Source organism: Tachysurus vachellii, chromosome 21 (assembly GCF_030014155.1).
Source record: "Tachysurus vachellii isolate PV-2020 chromosome 21, HZAU_Pvac_v1, whole genome shotgun sequence".
Taxonomy (NCBI): Eukaryota; Metazoa; Chordata; class Actinopteri; order Siluriformes; family Bagridae; genus Tachysurus; species Tachysurus vachellii.
The window spans coordinates 11,893,234-11,910,819 of NC_083480.1; the positions used below are offsets into that span (position 1 = coordinate 11,893,234).

A 17,586-nucleotide genomic window follows, 5' to 3' on the forward strand; every position below is an offset into this window, starting at 1 on the left:
CAGGGTAAAATATGTAAAGCTAAGCAATGCTACTGAAGACATATTTAAAACAGAAAAATCCTTTAGGCGCAATGCTGCATCATGCCTTTTGAACTCACTTCTAACTCTTATCAAGTATTAGCCTGAGGGCAGTCAAACATTAAACATTCATCCAAGCAGCTTTTGTGAGAGAATTTATGCTGATGCCATGACTGGTAATGCTTTTCTGTGCTCTGAAGAAACTACACACACAGTTTCCACAGCTTGATTTACACATTAAAATTCAAATCTCTGCTCATATTGAAATATGATCTAGCTGGAGGACTAAAACTGGAGAAATTAGACTTTCACGTTAAACTCTAACCATGCACAACAATGCAGAGAAAGGAAAGCAAACCATAGCTTATGTGCAACTGCAGAGAAACTTGTGCCTTAATATCCAATTATTAATTGTCTTAAACAATATTAATCTACTGCACTTTAAGCAATACATCGTCACCATACACAACTGAACTGAATTTATAAAATTTAAAAAGGGTTCAAAAGCTAATTTTGCTTTCGATTGGCATTCACATGTACAATTATATATTTATAGCATATCAAACTTCAAACAACATAAGATAATTTCTGCAGTGGGTTTGTCTTTATAGTCTCTAGAGAAACATAGCCACCAATTTAAAGATGCCATAAGTAATATTTAACATTCTAAATGTAGAAGAGGAAGAAAAGAAGGTTAACAGTGCTCATGGGTGTGAAAGACATTTTAAAAGTGTAAATGCTGCCATCTAAAGTGATGTTGAGGAGATGCATGACAAAAATGTTTTTTACATTTATTTATTGAAATATGTATTTCAGCAGATGCTTATTGTATAAATGTACATGATCACAATGGCTTCCCATCTTCCCCATCTTGTCCAGCTGTTATGACATTTAAGACACATCTCCTCATACGTTTTAGCTGATGCTAAAATTGACCCCATTTTAATAAATATAAATTTATTGTCCCCTAAATCTACAGATACAACCTGACAACTTGATAGTCACCTTTTTTCAGTTCTTTTTTTATTTCAAGTTTTTATAGAGCAGATTTAAATGACTCTTGTTGTTTGGACAATAAACTCATTATCTAGGAAAACGGTGAGTTTAATTGATTCTAGAACATAATAATAAGTGATATTTACTGTTATTTATTACTCTTGATCTTAGCTGCAAAAAACAGTTCACATTCAGTCCTTAGACACATTATGGCTTCATTTTTTATATCATTGGTAATTCATTCATTCCATACATGATCTTTACCACTGAAGCCAGAAGCCTTGTTTACAGAGAAGCCCTGCATGACTACGTGATCATGTACAGGATATACATACTAAATTACAGAATATCATAAACAAACATATAAAGATATAGTACACTTCTGTCTCATTAAATATACATTTCCTGTACACCAATTTACAGTTTCCCAATTGACTTCAGCAAACAATATTTTAGATATGAAGGAAAAAAAACATATCCGAATATGCTGCCTGACTCCACAGCAATTTACCAACATTACAGTTTTTTGTTAATAAATGTCACATTGTACGTTTTATCGATTTATAGTTGCATTTAGTGTTGTGGAACATCCAGGAAGAAAGTTATTTCCTGTTATCTAGCATTATCACAGCTACTGTATAAACAATCCTTCCCTCATCAGCCTGTCTTTAATTTAATCTTTAATTTCTACATCAGAGGCCTCCTAAAACAATATATGAGAGGTCAAAAAAAACATTTCTTATTTTTTTCAATATTTGGGTTTTACAGGGTTAAATTAATAATACAAAAATGCAATAAGTGTTACCAAGAAACTGCAAAGTCCTCCATTTTAACGACTTTTCAGTGTCTCCTCACCGAAAGATTCATCAAATAATCTTCAAATAAGTATTTAATATCTGTGTACTGTATATACAGTAGAGCATCTGATATCCAAGTCTGTTCAAAAGCTGTTTCTAAAGAAAAAATATTATCTTAGAATCAGTGAATAAATCTGATTTCTCTTGTAGCCAAAACTACTGTCAGACTTGTTTTTATATAAAATATGTGGTATGGAACCTATATAAAATACACCGTACAATATATGATGTATAGAATGAATTTTTATATATGGTTTTACATAAAAACATTCTGTATTGTCTTTTTACTATGGTAGAAAACTATAAACATAGCATACAGTATATCACAATTATGTATCATACACTAAACAAAAAATAAAAGGGCACCAAAATTGATAGAGATTTTTCATTTCGGGAAATGAATACTCATTCACCTGAGTTATTTACAAATCAGTGAAGAAAACAAATATCACAGAGAGACAAATTTAATTACTAGTCTTTTTGTCTTCATAGTGTGATTGGTGAACCAATCAGCCAGTCAGCTTTTATATAAAATAATGTTGGTTTAAAAAAGTTCATCTCTTGCTGCTGAGTCACGGAGTCATGCAGGAGCAATATCTAATGTCCATTCCTATCCTTATTTGTCAGAGTTGACACTCTTTTTGTGAGGGTACTTCTGTGCTATCCCGTATGGTACGTGTGCAGCAATCGTTCCCATCTCTGCAGCACCTTCAATATGGAACATCTGATCATCAAAATAGATGTGGGGTCGGATTTTCTCTAGCATGGGGCCTTTGGGAGCTCCGGCTAAAAACAGGGCTTCATCTGTTTCCAGTCCCCAGGCACGTAGAGTCTTTAAAGCACGGATCCCTGAGCTGGCAGCACTGCGAGCAGTCACCAGATAGGTGCGAATGGGGCAATCTAACCTGTGGCCTTTAGCATAGAACTTTTTCTGGAGCTTTCCAAGGACTTCAAGGAAACTTTTCAGTGGACCCTATAAGTAATGCAGAGGAGAAATAAATGTAATATTTGTATTTTTACTTTATAGCCGGTTACCCCCTTTTTGGGTATGCATTGTATCATAAAATATATAATGTACAATTATTGGTAATTTTTATGTAACTTTCCCATGTACTGTAGGTTACAGACTGTAGTCCATCTGTTACCATCCACCACTGAGCTGCTATTATATGGATGGTAGATCACAGCTGTGATACTGACATTGTAGTGTGTGTGTGTGTGTGTGTGTGTGTGTGTGTGTGTGTGTGTGTGTGTGTGTGTGTGTGTGTGTATGTGTGTGTTGTTCTGATGTGAGTGTATCAGGTACACCTGTTTGGCTAAGGTTTTTAAACAATGATCACACTACCAACTACCATGTTGATGCACTGAAAAGACAAAAATCTTTTTCCATGTTCCATGTCTGTTGATTGTCAACCAGCATTTCCTCTGGTTTTATATGTCACTGTTGTACTGAACCTATATGGTATATTTAGCTGATAAATTGGCCAACAACTGTAAATACAAAATAGCTGTAAATTAGGTGAATAATTAATATGCTGGCAACCGACGTCCTGATTTACCAGGATCCTAAGTACCAAGCTCTCCATGTGCAAAGGGTTAAATCACGAGCTCAACAAAGTGTGTTGTTACTTTATGTGTTTATAAATGCAAACTAACTGCTTAGGATTAGGTCACTTTCACAGCTGAGGATGTAAACAATATATTGCATGCAATTTTTTTTAAGAACAATGTTGATACACTACATGATCTAGCAGCCTGTTCTCATTTTCCTTCTCATGCTCAAAGAACTTGTCCAGGCCATGAGCTTTAAATATTCGTTCCGACTCATCAGAGAAGAGGACAGCATCGCCATCAAATGCCACTCTCAGCTGTGTCTCCGAAACGTCTATCTGCTTCTCTGCCATGAACATGGTGGCTGCTGCAATGCCTGAGAGAAAAAAAAACAAGACAGAGAAAAAAATGCTGCTGGCTGTCGGTCAATATGGAGTGCAAGCTTTTAGGATCTATGACACTTAAAAGCCTTTAATGAAAGGCAGCCATTAGAGAACTGCATAACAAATAGGTCACTGCACTTTCACACATACAGAAACATTCAGCACTAAGTATTAGCTAACATTCGCCTTCTTAATTTAATATCATTTCACATGAAATACTTTAATCTTAATTTAATTCTATTTAGTGAAGTGAATACGGCTTGATTAGGTCTAGAAGAGCTAAGTGTTTCTGCTCATTAAGCACATTTGTTACTCTGATATCACATTAGCAAAACCTGTGGGATAGCCTTGACCAGCTGGCTATGTGGAGCTTCATTTCATAACCACTGACAGGTTACCTCTCCGATTACATTCTAAATATACTGTTGTAACTTATTTACTCTGCCTGTCTATCATACAGTAGCTATCTACAGTGATCAAACTCTGTTGAAGATATCATTTATATAATATATTTATATATTTATATATATTTATTTATATTTATATTTATATAAAATAGAACATTAAGCTATAACGAAGGGATTTAATTCTGCACTCATAGAAAATTTAAAAGGCTTAAGGCTGCATCGTTGTTCTTTTTTATCAAAATGTTGTGCACTTTGAGTACAAAATTATTTAAATCCAGACTAAAGACTATACCATGGCTATCTTTAACAAGCTACATTTATCAGACATGCATTTTAGTGAACAGTTATGTGAATCTCATGTGAATGCTTTTTTTAATTTTTTTTAAACAAAAAAAATACGATTCAAATTTTTTAAATATAAAATGTTAAATTAGAACTTTTGTATAATATTAAGCTTTGTACTAAATTTCTTATGTTTTTTATATGACAATGTCCTTTGTTAAAAGCGCTATACAAATTAAATTGAATTTAATTTAATTGAACTGAAATATTTTGAGGGGGGCATGGTGGCTTAGTGGTTAGCACGTTTGCCTCACACCTCCAGGGCCCAATGACGCCTGAGATAGGCACAGGCTCCCCGTGACCCGAGAATGGTTCGGATAAGCGGTAGAAAAAGAATGAATGAATGAATGAATGAAATACTATGAATGCAATTCTGAAAAGTTTTGGGTATTTTGAATTATGGGGATGTGTTAGCCTAGGGGTTAAGGTGTTGGAATACTGATCGGAAGGTCATGAGTTTAAATCCCAGCTCCACCAAGCTGCCACTGCTGGGTGCCTGAGAAAGGCCCTCAACTCTCAATTGCTCAGTTGTATAAATTGAAATAAAAAATGTAAGTCACTCTGGATTAAGGGTGTCTGCTAAAGGACGGAAATATAATGAATGTAACTACTGTATGCAGCCAATGTATATTCTCTGAATGTGATGACTTTGGTCCAGTTTGTCCTCCTCACCTTCAGCCAGTGCCTCCTGCACCTTTTTGGGGTCAGCTGACAGGTACAGGTTTGTGTGCCATGCTTTCAGGTAGCCAATTGGATTACTGCCTCCTGTCATGCAGAACCGCTCAATGAACAGATCTGAAAAAAGGGAATAAAAGTATATACTTCATTCATTCTGTACATTAGGACAAAGGGAAGTTAGATCACTGTTTAATATGATGGATTGCTCTGTTCTTAAGTTAAGAGTTAAGAGTTATTATGAGGAAGAATTGTGGTAAGCCAAATAGGCTGGATTTATATCTAAGCTTCCACTGGATGAATAGATGATAAGATCCAACTCTACAACCCTGTGTTCATGTGAACACATATGTGTGGCTGTGAACACAATGTTATACTGAGAGTTTATTACTCCTTCATAGTAGAATGGGTCTGCATCAATTTGACTTAATGAATTTGAGCAAATCTGAGTAAAACAAGGGTTTATTTGATGGAAAAGTTTTGATTTCAAACATATGATGTTATAAGTAAAGATTATTATCGCTTATCCTGTCCTTTATCCCTTATCTTTAACTTTTTGTCTTAACATACGACTAGAGTCATTCAAATTCTTATGAATTTGTAAGTGTAAGAACATAGTCAGTAGTGAGTAGCCACTATGTCATGCACAAATTGTTCAGTTCCTGAATCTCACAAACTAAATTTGTCATTGTTTCTGTTTAATATCCTGCCAAGAAAAACTCTTTTAGATCAAAAATTTTAGATTAAAGCATAATGCATGTATATGCGGAGAAATCACTGTATTGCATTTGATGAGTAACAGATGCTTGTGGGAAGGTTTCCTCTTTATCTAATGGCACTTCACATGGTGTCCAAACACACATGAGGAGAACTCATCAGCAGATATCACTGACAAGTCAAGTGGTTTAAGCATTGAGCTGTGTGAGTATGACAGGCTTAAAAGTATACGATTTCACTTATACTGAATTTATAAAATGAAAAGCAAGTTTAAAAAAACAAAAGAAACATAAATAATGACTGTTGAAATGAAAAATAAATTAGATCCGATATCATGAATTTGAGAGGATGAAAATAAATAGTATTTTGATTAAAGTTCAATATTTATATTTTCTATTAAAGTTAAAGTTATTAAATCTTTCTATTACAGTTCAATATTTCTAATATTTTCAAATTATAATTAAACAGTTATAAAATGTTTGTGTAATGAATTTTGGATTCTTTTGTAATTATGTGTTTCTATATTATATAATAAAAATGAATTTAATAGCGTCTTGGATCTTATAACAAGGAATAATTAAACACACTCACTTAAAGTGAAGCACCCAGTGTTGAAATTATAAATGTTTATAAATAAATACCTGAATAATTTAAGAAATATTATTGCTGTTTTATAATTATGCAAAAGTCGTTAATAGTTATAAACGTTGTTCTGAATATTACAAGGATTATCATAAATACTGACACAACAGAATTATAAGTTATTAATTAATTAATTCTCAATTTAGCTTTATTGAGCATCAGTTTCATAAAATTAATTACAAGAAATCATTAACAACCAAGATTAATACATTTCAATGATTTTAAGTTTGAATTCTTTTTCATTTTAACACATAATAATAAGTTTTGATGATTTATGCAAAGTGCTACTCAGACTGTCTCCTCAGCTGCTGTGATTATTTTGAGAGCGTGGCTACAGGAAGAAGCGTACATTTCCCACATGAGATAAACAGTAGACCGTGGGAGTCTTTCCTTCATTCTTTTTGATGGTTCAGTTAAAATATTCATTCAATAAATTCACACAGCTTATCTGTGAACAGCATCTTTTTCTTGTTGCATGTTCTTGTTTACTGGGAAGCATTTTATTTAATGGGTTTGTTTTAAATGGGTTGGCTTCAAATAAGCTTTATGTAAGAAAATAATACGATAAAACACACAAAAATAATATTAAACACATAAAATATGTGGATGTTGATAAGTATGTACGGATTTATTAGTTTTGTTAACAATTAGGCCAGGACAGAATGCTGTTTGTTGGATTTATGAATTAACCCCCAGGATTTTCAGAACTTTTCCAGCTCTGTCACAATGGGGACTGGAGCATGAAATGACTGGCTTGTGACACAAAGAAGTTCCACTAGGTCTCTGTAGGAAGATGTGATTGGCAAGCTGGACATATACACTCCAGTAAAACCCATGTCCAGAAAAAAAAAAAAAAAACAGGAACTGTTGAGCCTTGATCCATACATCCTCATCTCAGACCTACATGTTTGCTCTAGTGCACATTTTTCGTATTGCAATTCTTAACTTAAATTAACACAGTCTCAGGTTTTGCAAAACACTGTCCCAATAAACCAATCAAGACCTGGGATCAATTATATACAATGAATCAACAATCTGTTGAATCAAACAATGAATCAGCAATTCATTCACATTTAGTAACTGCTTTATCCTGGTCAAAGTGGAACACCAGTCCATCACAAGCCACACCTAGGAGCAATTTAGAGTTGCATTGCACTTACATTTTAGATTTTGGAAGTGTGAAGAAACAAGAGAACTCAAAACCCTGGTGGATGTGGAAAGACATGCACATCTACACACATACAGCAAACTGAGCTCTGGATAGAATCAGAAAGTCTGGTGCTCTGAGGCAGCAACGCCATGCCATCGTACATTCCTTCATGTTGTAGTTATTTGTTGAAAGGGTCATGACATAGCTATCTTTAAACTGGGTGTATGTTGTGTTGCCAAGTACACCAAAATGTCATTATATAGGTTATACCAGGTGACTCAAGGTAAGCTGCTAACCCATCACACGGCACAATCGCATATACTCTCACACACGCTTTCACACACTGCAGACAATTTAGAGACGCTAATCAGCCTACAACGCATGTCTTTGGACTGTCTGCACTGTCGGTCTTTGGACAGTCAGCCCTGTTGGGGAAAGGCAAACATGCTGACCATTAAGCCACTGCGTCCCCCATACTCAGCTGTAATCATTGTTAAAAAAGAAAGGTTCACAATACAGCGATATCATTTATATAGTTATAAATTTATAAATAAACTGGCCCCAAACATGGCCCTGATTTATTAATATTCCAGTACTAGATTGTGTTATCAAATAATCATTATGAGCACAGGATAATCATGGATACATGGATTTGCATGCGCTTCTGTGTGGTGCATCAGAAAAAGATTTGCCTTGGATATCTCAAAGTTGAATCTTGACTATGCGTCTGTGATTTCTGCATAATATTACATTTTTACAATTACCTCATCAAACACAACGGTTTCTCTGATTCACTGTTTTGCTACTATGGCTTCATTCCCTATAGATTTTTAGAGTAAATATGAACTTAAAAAGCTTTCGAATTGTAGTGAATTTAGTTTTATCACTAACATAACAGAGCTATATTTGTATGTTTCCCTGCTTTCTCAAGCTTTCATACTTCTCATACTTCCATACACCTCAAATCATATTTAGACATTACAGATGAACACTTTATATTCAACTGCCACTGAATTACATGTGTATGTGAACATCTCTACTAAGTTCTTTCCTGGTTCTCAAGCTGGTTCTCAGTAAGTATTTTGAGTCCTGCTGTTAAACAATTTATTTATGCAGGACACAAAGGGTCGTTCCCATTTCACCACTTCCTACCAGTGTTTCTGAGACTGAGCTAAGGTCGGCAGTGATGACGCAGCTGGGAGGTCTGGGAGTGTCGTCGTGTTTTGCTAACAAACATGAAAAGCCCCCAGATGTGCTGTGTTATAAAGGACGTTATTTCAATCAGTGATTCCTGTCCTTTATGTGAGCAGATTATAAGCACACATCATAATTTTAACAGTTTGCAGGTAAAGTGATGTTTATTTGTAAAAGAGTGGGGTTTCATTCTGGTGCCTAGAAACTGCAACTGAAATAATATTGAAGTTTGTAAATATATATAAGCAGTAAATAGCATATAACGGCCACAGAAACAAAGATTAATGTTTAAGAAAAAGTACATTTTAACATAAGTTACCGTGACCACCCTAAAGTCGATTATATTCCAATAACAGCACAGCAGTGTTTATTTCCACTTATACCACCGCAATTACAATTTTTCAACTTATTAATGAACAAGTTATATATTTATCTGTTGCGAAATATTATGGAACATCTGAAACACAAGATAGTTCCTGTTAACACTTACAGAGATAATGGTTAACACTTTCTAACCAATTGGTTTTGAGTAATCAAAAGATTTGTTACATTCTGCAATACTGTTATACTGTTAATGCCTGTAGACTGTTGACAGCCTAGGATGTAATATAGGCTTTTCAGGGGTAGATGACAGGGCACTCACTGTGATAGTTGATGGTGTTAATTAGTCTTATTCCTACATGGGCATGATTGTAGGTCACCAGAACTATGTCAAAAAGCTCCTCACTTTCAGGGTACAGCTCTCGCAGTTGAGCATTAACTGCCTCCAGGGCCTAAAAAAAACACAGGTTAAGCTCTTAGCAATCGATTTCTTTATGCAGAGACATGTATAACTGACCATTTAATATCCCTGCTTATTATTCAGTTATTCATTTCTGATTTTAATTACTAGAATTAGTAGGAACAACATTTAGCTAGCAGTAAAAACAGAGAAACTATATGAAAGTGTTCAGCTAGAAAGTCTTTTGTCCTCACAAAGTAATAACTCATATGATACACTGATTTTTATTTTCATTTTTGCAATTAATGACACCACTGGACTTTTTTTTTTTTTTTTTTTTAAAAAAGGGCAAAAATGAGCATCTTTGCATTTTTAATATGGTCAATATCTTCAGCCGTCAGCCAATCGAACCCAAGTTCATGTAGTTCATGCCCATAAAGAGATAAACTATTTTTCTAAATTTATATAAGGAAACAATTAATTAATAAATAACAAAGCAATTACATAGCAATAGTTTCTATAGAGTAACTGGGTTTTAAAGTCTACAATGTCTATACTTTATGTCTTTGTCTGTTACCTTAACAAATGGAAATGCTGGTCCAGGGGCTAAAGGCTCGTTCTCATGTTTCACCTGGTACATGAGGTACTCCTCCACTCCTTTCTCTTCATACACCTTCTGCTCATTCTCTGTGCGGAACAGCACCCGAGAGGACACGGCTATCGTTACTGCGTTCTCTGGTTTTGGCTGAATGGGGAGTGAAAAGTGTAATATCCTTTTACATTTAAACCAGTTAACAGCATAAACACTCCTAGTAATCAGGTTCTGTTTTAATCCGAAAGAGATCTTTTCTTCTGGTTCTCTATATAAACCTACAACAACAGAGAAAATTGATACAGAAGACGGCTGATACGTTCTTAGTAGAGAAAATCGATATAGAGAATGCTAAGAACCCTTAACTTTCCACAGAAGCCTTTTGTTTAGAATGAATATATGGCTTTGTGACGTGATGGTAATTAATTATCTCATTCAAGATGTTCTTAAACTCTTCTAAGTACTCCAGGATGATTAAATTATAGTTTTCAAATTTGGTTGAAAATTCTGCAAATGTTCAGAAAGTTCAGATGAACAGGAGAAGGTGGTTTGAGAATTTGTTTGATAATTAGAATGAACTCACATTTCCAGATTCACAGTGCAATGCTCTTTTCTTGGTATCGTAGTTATTATTCCTGTGATCACTACTGAATTTACTACTGAGAACTCTGTCATAGTTACACTGTCATACCAAAGTGCTCTCCTAGGAGTGATCACATATCCATTAATCTTGCTACTAATCCAGTACATTTTCCCTGTAAGTGCCAATAAATCTTTTGCTGATGACTGGAGCTTGGTGTTGTAAATAATGACACTAGCACATAACGTACGCAAGCACACATGCGGTGAGTCACCATGTGGATCAGAAACAGAAGGCTGACTAGTTAACTTAAGGAAGGGATTCTGTTATGTGACCCAGCAGAACACGACCCTCATAACATCCAGCATCCGTTTGTTGCCAGGGCTGGGAAATGTGAACAGGATAGACCACATAGCATGAGAGGACATGTGACAGGGTGAAAAACTGCAGCTCCTCCCCCAGGAACACGTTGGAGAAACAGGAGAGCAGAGTGCCATTTGTTACGCAGTATCCTGAACCTCTTACACTTGAGAGAACTGCTGGGTTCATAGCAGGGTCAAAGGATTGTTAGATTAATAATGACATTTTATATTAGTTCAAGGGGTTACAGATACTGTGACCTTAAAGAGCTCAGTTTGGATGGCTTTAACTGTAGGTATGAGAAAACCATACAGCACAATGCAGACGGCGGTGACATTTAAAAGATCAGCATCAGTATTCTGACCTAAGATTCACTTTAAAAGAATATGATACTCTGTAAGACAAACACACGATAATATAACTGATGGTAGCGCAGACACAACCATGATTTATTTAAAACAGAGTTAGCCCAGTTAAGGAAATCACCATCTATACCTTTTACACGTAACGTGTATTTTTAGAGCCATCTTGATTAGATTTTACATTTGTTCTTTGAAAGAGTGGAAACATATTTCTTTTAACACTGACAATGACAATATACTAATATATTACTGTAACATATATTGCAAACAAAATCTAAAACACTAGAAAGAGTGCTTCTTTTAACCTGTAGGACATTTTAATTCCTGTACATTATGTAAGGAATAAAATAACTAACGCTCCACTTTTCGTATATTATTTTTTTATACCACATATTTTTAACACTATTTTTAATAATCTTTTTAGCAACACAGCTGTACCCTCACCAACCTCTCTATTTTTTCTCTTGAAATAAAAAATTATTTTTAAAAAATGCATCTTGTCATTTTATTGAGAAACCGCAAAGGCCTCGGTCGTAATGATGTTTTGGAAAAGTAAAAGCTTTACCTGTGTTAAAAAACACTGACCCTGGAGACTCCTTCCAAAAATGCTGATTAAAGATCTGTAAGAACATTTACCCTTATCAACATATCTGTCTTACCCATTTATGTAGTGTGTATGCCTTACATGTCTCTGTAAATTAGCTATTATTATAAAATAAAGATAATATATTAGAATGAATGCATTAATTCACCTGTGATTTTTCCTTGCACCAATTACTGTCAGCTGCTATTATAGAGAATTAATTATCAGAATCAATCAGTAAAAATTCAGTACTGTGCTTTAACTATAACTAACCTCTACTAAGCTACGATTTTTTTAACTGGGAGCTGAATAAGACCTAGGACGTGATCTTCCATTTCTTGCATTTCTATGCCATGTCTTTCTATAGTTTCCTGTGTCCTGTATCCTTGTATTGCTGTTGCTTGCCTGTAAAGTCTGTTTTTTGTTCTCTGATTGTGGATTTGCACATGAATACGCAGGCTACTCATTTTTCAGTCCTTGCTCTGATGATGATTCTTGGACCAATCCCAATAAAATCACTGTATGCTTACAATTTTACCTCCTCATTATTACATATTTGTAACAGTAAGGCTAAATTTCAATTGATATTCTATATAAATAGCAAATAGGCTCAGCCAAATAAATGTCTCAGGGCTGATATCACAATAGATCCAAAAGGCTAACTTTTTCTGTTTATTTTCTTCTTTTTAATTTTAATTATCTTTTATTTATTTTCTCATCCGCAGCAAAAAATTCAGACTGGAATGTTTTTAATCTGTTCCAGTTTGTCTTGTCAATAAAGCATGAGTATGTTTATTGTTAGTATGATTCACCAAAAGACTTCATGCATTTAGTGCAAAGTTAATGAAATTTAAATAACGTCATAGTCTTCATAACGCTTGGTCTGATTTGAGTATACTTACAAAGAAAATGCCTCCCTCCACCTTCCTGGTTCGTCTCACTGGTCCCTTTATAAAAGCACATTTCATGTCAGTCTCTAAGAAATAAGTGTAATAAATAGTAACTGTGTGTTTAGGGACTTGACTTGTAAAATGATCACACAATATACAGAGACAAAAGGCAAGGATCTAGTAACCATGTTAACAGTAAAACCACAGCTTGAGAAGTAAAGATTGCTGTCTTTCAGTTCAATTAATCATTTAACAGAATAAACTGAGGAAAATGTAATTCAATGGAGTGTTAGAAGATGCCAATAATCAATCTATACCAATCACCAACACAGATTTATGTAACGTTTGAGGTAATATGGCTCTTTCGTCCTGATGGTTAGCATATTTGTAACATAGAAAGTCAGCATTAAAGCACAAAGTGTTAATTGGGTTGCAGCCATGCCAGGATCATGTTATAGAGAAAGAACAAAACAGTCCTGTGATGGTATTTTACATGGGTTAAGTGTTGGGTTTCTGTTGTGTGATGATATTCATAGTGCAAACTATTTGCCCTTTTAATAGAGACTCTTTTATTACACACAGGCAGTGTGACATCTACAGACACCAGGACAGTTTATATAACATTTATCATGTAGGGAAAAACGCCTGAGAGATTATTTCGGTATGTAAATAATTGTCTTTTTAAGGTAGGATTTGATGTTATAGCGCTTTGTCTAATATACTTTGTTACTTCAGTCTTCTTGGGCAGAAATGTATTAAAAGTAATACTTTTTCCGTTTCAGTAAAAGCAACAACATACTGTATGTATGACATAAGTAAATGTAACTTCTCTATTATATTCAATAAAAATTCTTTATTGAACAGCTTTATTGAATATTCTCCATGGAAGGAATTAACAAATGGACAAACCTAATTAAAGCTCAGTCTAAACTTCTATCATCTCATGAAGACATTATTTTACTCCAAAAAAAAAGAGTATAAAAAAAATATAAACTTGATCTCCGTGATGGAGCACACAGCACATATGCTGTGTCACTGGGATTAACATTAAAAACTCTTTCAATTTCCTGCTTAAATCTAATAACTAAATCCGTTCATCACTAGCAGAAAGAGCAATGATGGCTAAGCGCAAAGATATGAACCCAGAGAAAGATGAAACAGTGCCTGAGGAACAGTGATGAGAACAGCACAGACTATGCAGAGTGACCAACCATCAGTTATGTCTGTCTGTTTTACAAATGATCTACAAAAATAATTTCCAGAAACTGGAATAAAACAACTGTGTCCTGAGAAAAAAACTATCAAAAAACAATAGCACATATTACACATGACATCTGGCACTGACAGAAATCTAGTCTTTTATTCAGTTATAGTTATACTTTTAAACACTGTTTAAACACTGTTTAATGTTCTTAAAGCTAGTTAATTCCTCTTACATTACATCAGCTATAAGAACATTAAACACTGTTTAAACACTGTTTAATGTTATTACATCAGCTATAAACCATCATTCACCAACCTTTCACTCTTCCTCTCTGTGGAAGGTATTAAAATAAAACTGCACTTTTTCACATAACGGTGAAACAGTCTATATTATAAATGTGTTCGTGTCTTGTCAATGTCATTCTGTTACACTGTGGAGCTTCTGTACTAAAACAAAATTCCTCGTATGTGAAAAAATATCTGGCAATAAAGATCTTTCTGATTCTGATTCTTCTGAAGTACAAACTCATTTATCCTGGAAACTTGACCATGGTGGAAAACAAACAAACAGCTTTACCATTGAGTGTTAAAAACTCTGAAGACTCATTCAATAAATGTTAGATAGATAGATAGATAGATAGATAGATAGATAGATAGATAGATAGATAGATAGATAGATAGATAGATTATTGATCCCAGAGAAAATTCAGGAAATAAATATTTTTTTTATGAGAGCTTTGTTTTTGGTTGTTTTTAAGTAACAACACTTGTTTAATCCATTTATTTTTAGGCTTTGGTTTATGTGGACTGTACTGTTATTGAACATTAATCAACATCTTCTGGCACACAGATAGATATGATACTTTTAATGATGGGGTACAGTACCCCTGACCATGTGTTTCTGTCAACAAATCAGTGCATTAATATTTATAAACAACTGATGAGTTTATATACAGTATATCACTACACAGTATTTATTTATTGTGTGAATGTATATCAGGGCAAACTATCCTTTATTTATTTATTTTTTTCAGTGTTTTCACAGTATTATGAAGTTTATATTTACACAGAGATACCCTTACGGTAGCATTAGTGTGCTTGATATCAGGAATAGCTCATGTGACCTGACCAGCACCTGCTGCAGCTCAGATGGAATTATCCCTCCACTTTTAGCTCTATTACTTAGCAGCCCATTCTCAATCTCTCTCTCTCTCTCTCTCTCTCTCTCTCTCTCTCTCTCTTTTTCATGACCTCACCATCTGTAAAAGTATCTGTACATCCCGTCACTCTTTTATCATGTTTGACACAAACAGCCACACAACAAAACATTAAAAAAACTGTCTGCTGTTTGTTTATCATCTAATACATACATTGATCTCCATAATGCAGCGACTTTCTATTCACTTGCATTAAAAGTATCTAACTCTCTACCAATGAATGGAAATCAAAGTGCTAATCCACTAACTATTGGTACTAAGAGAAAGATAAAAATAGACAAATGAGAGAGAGAGGTGACCTGTGAAACACGTGTGCAATGTAAACATTTAGCATGCCGACATGCTCTATTGGCTAATTTCTGTGAGAGGAAAAAAATCACTGTGAAGAGGAAGTTAGCTGAGAGATGAAAAGTGACTTACAGTTTGGGGCTTTTTAGTAGAACCCACACTATCACAGAAGCCTTCGTTGTCATCCCAGGAGGCTTTGCTGTCACCATTTGAGCCGGACAAGGGGCTGAGGGACATGGGGTCCTGGCCCTTCATGACCTGCAAAGGGTCAAGACTCATCCTTCTCAAATGCACTCATTAACCATTGCTCCACGGTAGCTTTTCTCACACGACACTGTTCTCCACATAAACACAGGTCCTGTGTGGCTCCAGTACAGAGTGGGCTAGTAATATTATTAGTAGCCTAAAGTGCTGCTGCAGTGAATTCAGTGGCTCTGCTCCTGCCAGCTAGTTGTGTTTTATATCTTGTCTTCTCTGATGCGGTGTCTGCAATGTGCTACTTGTGTGTCATGTTGATTTCCACCCCCTCTCCCTCCCTCTCAGTCACTCACACACACACTCGTCCATCCCTCTCCTTCTATAGGGATCCACTTACATACTGTCTCTGTCTCAGGGTATAGTACAGCATTTATTCATAAGCAAACAAGCAAACAGATCATTCATAGTGACTAAATTGTAGTGTTAAAATGGTTTGTAATTAGTAATTAATGTCTACCAATTAATTACATTTAATGACATTTTACTACTCAATATCTGTTAATACACAATAAACAGACAACAAACTAGTTAATTAATAGTTAAGAAATGTATTCATGCAAAGGGGCAACTTTTTAAAATAAAATTGTGAATATCGGAGGAGAAAATGGCTTAGAAAATCTCCCTGAGACAACATAAAGAAGAAAACAGACTCAAAAGGGAAACGATCCTCTTCTAGCTGACACAGGATAGTAGTATTAGAAATCAATACTGCATATCTGAAATTTTATACTGTAACATCATGCTCATTATGAGAGGATTGTTAATAAGACAGCATGCTTTATGATTACAGCAGCATTCCAGACGTTGATGAAAAATCCACTTTCTGACAAGCGAACAAATTCCAAGACGCAGGATGAGTTGGTCAAGCTGTTAAATAGTACAGTTTCAGAGCTGATGAAACATCATAGATAGGTTATTTTAAAGAAAATAGCATGACAGTAAGACATTTTATTCATCATTTTAAACAAGTAATTGGGAAGCTTATCCACTGGAAATGTTGGTCTATCAGCTTAACCAGAGTTTTAAAACCTCTGTAGAGGTTTAGACCAACCTGGATTTGATTTAGTCTAGAATATCCTTGGAGATTTTCCACTAAAGCAAAAGTGAGTCTTGAACATAAACTGTGTTTGAGAAATGCAAATCTTTAGGGTATATGATATGAATATAACTTAGGGCATACCAGCTGAAATTTTACATGATCTTCAAACTGGTACATCACCTCTGGCACCTAGAAGCCATTTTCCTGATTCCTTATTACTTGAATAATTGCTTTAATTTTGTATTGTATTGTTTTCTCAAGAACAACTTGTTTACCTCTTACCTTTACCCACACGTACCAGCTGGTAAAGATGGCCTACGTGTTTGACAAGCTTGGCCTGTGTTATTTCCAGACTAAGCTGGATTTTCAAATAGTGTGATTTATATAATAATGCATTACATTCCAAAGTGAGTAATAAACACCATTATCAACAACAAAACACACAAAGATTTTTTTTCTTTTATGTTGCTTTATTAAATGTTAAGCTCTTTAGAGAATTAATAGAGGTGAACTCTGGCTATTCATTTTCTCTAAAAAATAAAATAAAATAAAAAATAAAAT

At 34.6% G+C, this 17,586-nt stretch overlaps 1 protein-coding gene across 2 annotated transcripts; it reads right to left on the reverse strand.

Annotated features, from left to right (window-relative positions):
• Positions 1-877: 877 nt before the first annotated feature.
• Positions 878-16,191, reverse strand: nt5c1aa (5'-nucleotidase, cytosolic IAa). Of its 2 annotated transcripts, XM_060897397.1 has the most exons (7): positions 15,861-16,191; positions 13,033-13,077; positions 10,231-10,398; positions 9,576-9,705; positions 5,227-5,349; positions 3,614-3,798; positions 878-2,844 (listed from the first exon to the last, which is right to left on the reverse strand). In XM_060897397.1, the coding sequence occupies exons 1-7, from the start codon at positions 16,005-16,007 to the stop codon at positions 2,488-2,490; spliced, it is 1,155 nt and encodes a 384-aa protein (XP_060753380.1). In that variant the 5' UTR covers positions 16,008-16,191; the 3' UTR covers positions 878-2,487. The 2 variants fall into 2 exon arrangements, with proteins under 2 accessions (XP_060753380.1, XP_060753381.1); XM_060897398.1 differs by lacking the exon at positions 13,033-13,077.
• Positions 16,192-17,586: the final 1,395 nt, after the last annotated feature.

What these genes read in the sequence shown, in the direction of transcription:
- nt5c1aa (XM_060897397.1), bottom strand. Translation starts at nt 16,007, where the DNA reads ATGAGTCTTGACCCTTTGCAGGTCATGAAGGGCCAGGACCCCATGTCC. An exon ending in CAGCATTTCCATTTGTTAAG is followed by an intron (nt 9,706 to 10,230) that starts GTAACAGACAAA and finishes TGTTTTTTTTAG; the next exon opens with GCCCTGGAGGCAGTTAATGC. An exon ending in GCAGGAGGCACTGGCTGAAG is followed by an intron (nt 3,799 to 5,226) that starts GTGAGGAGGACA and finishes TTTTTCTCTCAG; the next exon opens with GCATTGCAGCAGCCACCATG.